We start from the raw sequence: 3,531 nt of genomic DNA on the forward strand, positions 1-3,531 counted from the left end.
CGGAGTAAACGAGTGGCTGGACCTCCGACCAGGTAAAATGATTCCAGGCCACCAACAAGAGCACCAGGAGCCGTGTGTCTGGCCCCTCGCACTTCCACCCGCGCGCGCCTAGACCCACGCGTCCCTGCTCCCCGCCCTCCAGACCAGCAGCTCCGGGTCCACGTGTGTGTGTCTGTGTGCGGAATGGGGACGGGGGCCGTGCCGCCCGAGGGGTGGGGTCTACGTGACGTCAGAGCAGCAGCGCCCAATCAGAGGCGGGCTCGCAGCCGCGGCGCTGGTATTGGGGCAGCGAGGGGGCAGTTCTCTATAACGCGGTCTCCGGAGCCAGCGGGGAAGAAAGAAGCCGAGAGGGCGGAAGGCGCCCTCCCTGCCGCTGGGCCCGGGCACCGGGCGCCGGGCCGGGGTCCTTCCCGCCGGCGGCGAGCGCCGGTTGCTTTGTTTGCCCCCGCCTCGGCGTTGAGGGGGGCTCGTGCCGGGCGCTGCGCGGGGAACACGGCGGCAGGAAGCGCGACCGATCGCACCGGGGACGCGCGGGGACCCAGGAGTCCGGCCGCGGCGAGGGCCGCGTGACGATACCGAGGAGAGAGCCGGAGCGCCGCCGCAGGCTCCCGGCGCCGGGCCCGGGACGCCCGTGAGCAGAGACCTCCCCGTCGACGGGGGGCGATGTTCCCCTGGCCCGCGGGCTCTTCGGACCGCCGGGGTATCCCGCCGTTGGGACCAGGGCCCCCGCAGTGGGCGACCCCCAAGGCTGCTCCATGGAGACTCTGTGTCCTCCTACCCGCCTGGCAGTGCCCGCGTCCCCGCGGGGGTCTCCCTGCTCGCCTACGCCCCGGAAGCCGCGACGGGGGACCCCAGAGTTCTCCCCACTGTGCCTGCGTGCCCTCGCCTTCTGCGCCCTTGCCAAACCCCGGCCGTCCTCCCTGGACCTGGGGCCTGGAGAGCTGGCGCCGCGGACCCCGGTGCTGCTGGGCCCCCGGGCCTCGCCATGCACAGGCGGCTGGGCCGCGGACGGCCTGAAGCACCTCGGGGGACAGGCCGGACGGCCGGGCGACGTGAGCTCCCCGGCCCGCGAGGATGCAGACGTCGCGGTGTGCCCAGGCGGTGGAGAGGAGGAAGAGGGCGGAGGCGGCTTCCCGCACTTCGTTGCTGGTTCCTGCGCACCTCCGGGCCATTGCCCTTCTCCCCTGCGTCCTCGGGACTCTCGGACCAGCCCCGCCTGGTCCCCGCCCAGACCAGCCCGGGGTCTGGAGTCCCAGCTTGGTGCCTCTAGCAGTCCGCCTCCTGAGCCCGGATCCCGGCCTCCATCGCCACCTGCGGGCCTGTCCCCGGAGCCTGCGCCTTCCGAGCAGCCTATGCCGGGCTCGGAGGCTCCAGAGGGTGGAGACCCTGCGCCGGCCACGCCTGAGGCACCCGCGCTCAGCCCCTCGACGGCAGACGCGGCGCCGGACGCGCCGGGCGATCTCCGCCAGGAACATTTCAACCGCCTGATCCGCCGCTCGAAACTTTGGTGTTACGCGAAGGGATTCGCCCTGGACACTCCAAGTTTGCGCCGAGGGCCCGAACGGCCGGCAGCCAAAGCCCGGGGAGCAGCCAAGAAACGCAGGCGGCCAGCGCCGCCCCCGCGCAGTGTGCAGCCACGGCGGCCCGCCCCGACGCTTCCCACCTCGAGCACCTTCAGCCTCCTTGACTGCTTTCCCTGTCCCCCTGCCCTGGTGGTGGAAGAGAACGGAGACTTGGGGCCGGCTTCCTCGCTTCGCCTCCAGGGAGACGCAAAGCCGCCGCCTGCCCACCCGCTGTGGAAGTGGCAGATGGGAGGACCCGCTGTCCCTGAGCCCCCGGGCCTCAAATCCTGGTGGGTCAACTTGGAAGAACTCTGAGCGTCGGACCTCTACCCGGGGGGCAAGTTGGAGCCCCTGGACAGACTGAGGGCTCCAGGAGGGAGCCTCGATTCTCAAATTTGTCTGTTCTCCTTGCTTTGCATTTTATGGGCTGTGGCCCGAAGGACCTCAAATGACAGTGATCTTCAAGCACCTGAGAGGTCGGCGTGATATTCCTTCTACTCGTCTCTGTGGAGAATCCAAGGACTGGTGTTCGGGAAAGCCTACAGAAAGCTGCGCGACCAGCTCCATCTCCGTCCTCCCTGCGGGCGGGCAGAGCCTTCACCCCAGGAGAGCAAAGCGGCTAAGGCTCTAAGACCAAAAGAAAGGGACAGAGGGACGGACCTTGGTGATGGACAAACCGGTTGTTTCCATGTTTGAATGAGGGTCAGTTTAGCGGCGTGGGGGCTGTGGTTGGGGTTTGAAGGTGATTGACAGCTCCCTGGGGGCATCCCCCACCCCCACTGCCCAGACCTTTAACCCTTTACACGTCCCTTTTTTCTCTTCCTAGTCCTCCCCCCCCCTCCCCAAGTTCAGGTGATTCTTCCCTCGTCAAGAGCTTCAGTCTCCGCCAGCAGACTTTACCCTTTTGTCCAGCTTTGGAGTTTCCCTTTCCCGGAAGGTTTGATGAGGGAAAAAGACCTCCAGCTCCGGCGTCCTCGAAATCAGAAAGGAAAGGAGGCAGAGGGCCGTGCTGTGCGGCCCACGGCTGGTTTTGGCTGGGGAAGGAGCCAAAAACTCCCTGGGAAAATGATACAAAATGGAATAAATCAATAAAATCAGATCAAACAAGTCGTCTTTCGAGGTCCTCGCCCCAGTTTATGGATGGGATGGTGGGGTAGGTAGAAGTCTGAATCCAGACTTCAGACACCCAACGCGGGTGGGTACAAAACAGGCTGGAGGAAGGCAAGGACCCATGGCCTCTGGGGCGTGGAGGGAACCTGTGCGGTGCGAGCATTTCTTATCCTCAGGCATTTTAGGAGGGAGTTGTCAGGGATCTGATGGATCAGAAGGGGGAAGGGCCTGGGGGATTAGGTTTGGGGTCAGAGGTTCTGTTTTCCGGGCAGAGAGGAGCTAGGCCTGGACCACGCCCCAGTCAGGACTGACTCCTTGAGTCAGAAGGATGGAGTGGCTTCCTCTACACGGGGCGATCAGGTTCAGGGTAGGTGAGTTATGCTGCTGCGAGCCCATGCTTTTGAGCTCTGCCCGCAACCGAGGGCTCTAATGGCTCTTGTGGCTACCTGATGCACGTGTCTCCCACGTGACACTGGAGAAGGGCGTGTCTCCTGTTTTTGTGAAGATGCTTTGTAAAAAGTTTCTCGTTTACATAGAGCAGATCCTTGGGGGAAAACTCTCTTGGACCTCAAAAGTGTTTTTCAGAATTGTCCCCTTTCCCTGGAGGTGAGGAGGGAAGGGATGGGGTGGGCGAGCACTTTGGCTCCCTTTTTCCTTAACATCTGGCCTTTATGAACCCTGCTGACCTCCCCTCCCCCTTCCAGCTGTGTCCTGGGGAGGGGGAAGGAGGAGGGGAAGAGTGCTATCCATTCCGATGGGGGCTGGGGATATCTGTCATCTCCTGCCCGCCCACCCCCGCCCCTACAGGAATGAAAACGGAAAGGGAAAAGGCAGATTTGGGGAATGGGGAGAAAACACT

At 64.2% G+C, this 3,531-nt stretch overlaps 1 protein-coding gene across 1 annotated transcript; it reads left to right on the forward strand.

The window, feature by feature from the left end:
- The first annotated feature begins 326 nt into the window (after positions 1 to 326).
- Positions 327 to 2,675, forward strand: Epop (elongin BC and polycomb repressive complex 2 associated protein). Its single transcript, XM_028755149.1, has one exon. The coding sequence runs from the start codon at positions 756 to 758 to the stop codon at positions 1,875 to 1,877; it is 1,122 nt and encodes a 373-aa protein (XP_028610982.1). The 5' UTR covers positions 327 to 755; the 3' UTR covers positions 1,878 to 2,675.
- The last annotated feature ends 856 nt before the right edge of the window (positions 2,676 to 3,531 follow it).

This window comes from Grammomys surdaster, unplaced genomic scaffold (assembly GCF_004785775.1).
Source record: "Grammomys surdaster isolate TR1022 unplaced genomic scaffold, NIH_TR_1.0 126048, whole genome shotgun sequence".
Lineage (NCBI taxonomy): Eukaryota > Metazoa > Chordata > Mammalia > Rodentia > Muridae > Grammomys > Grammomys surdaster.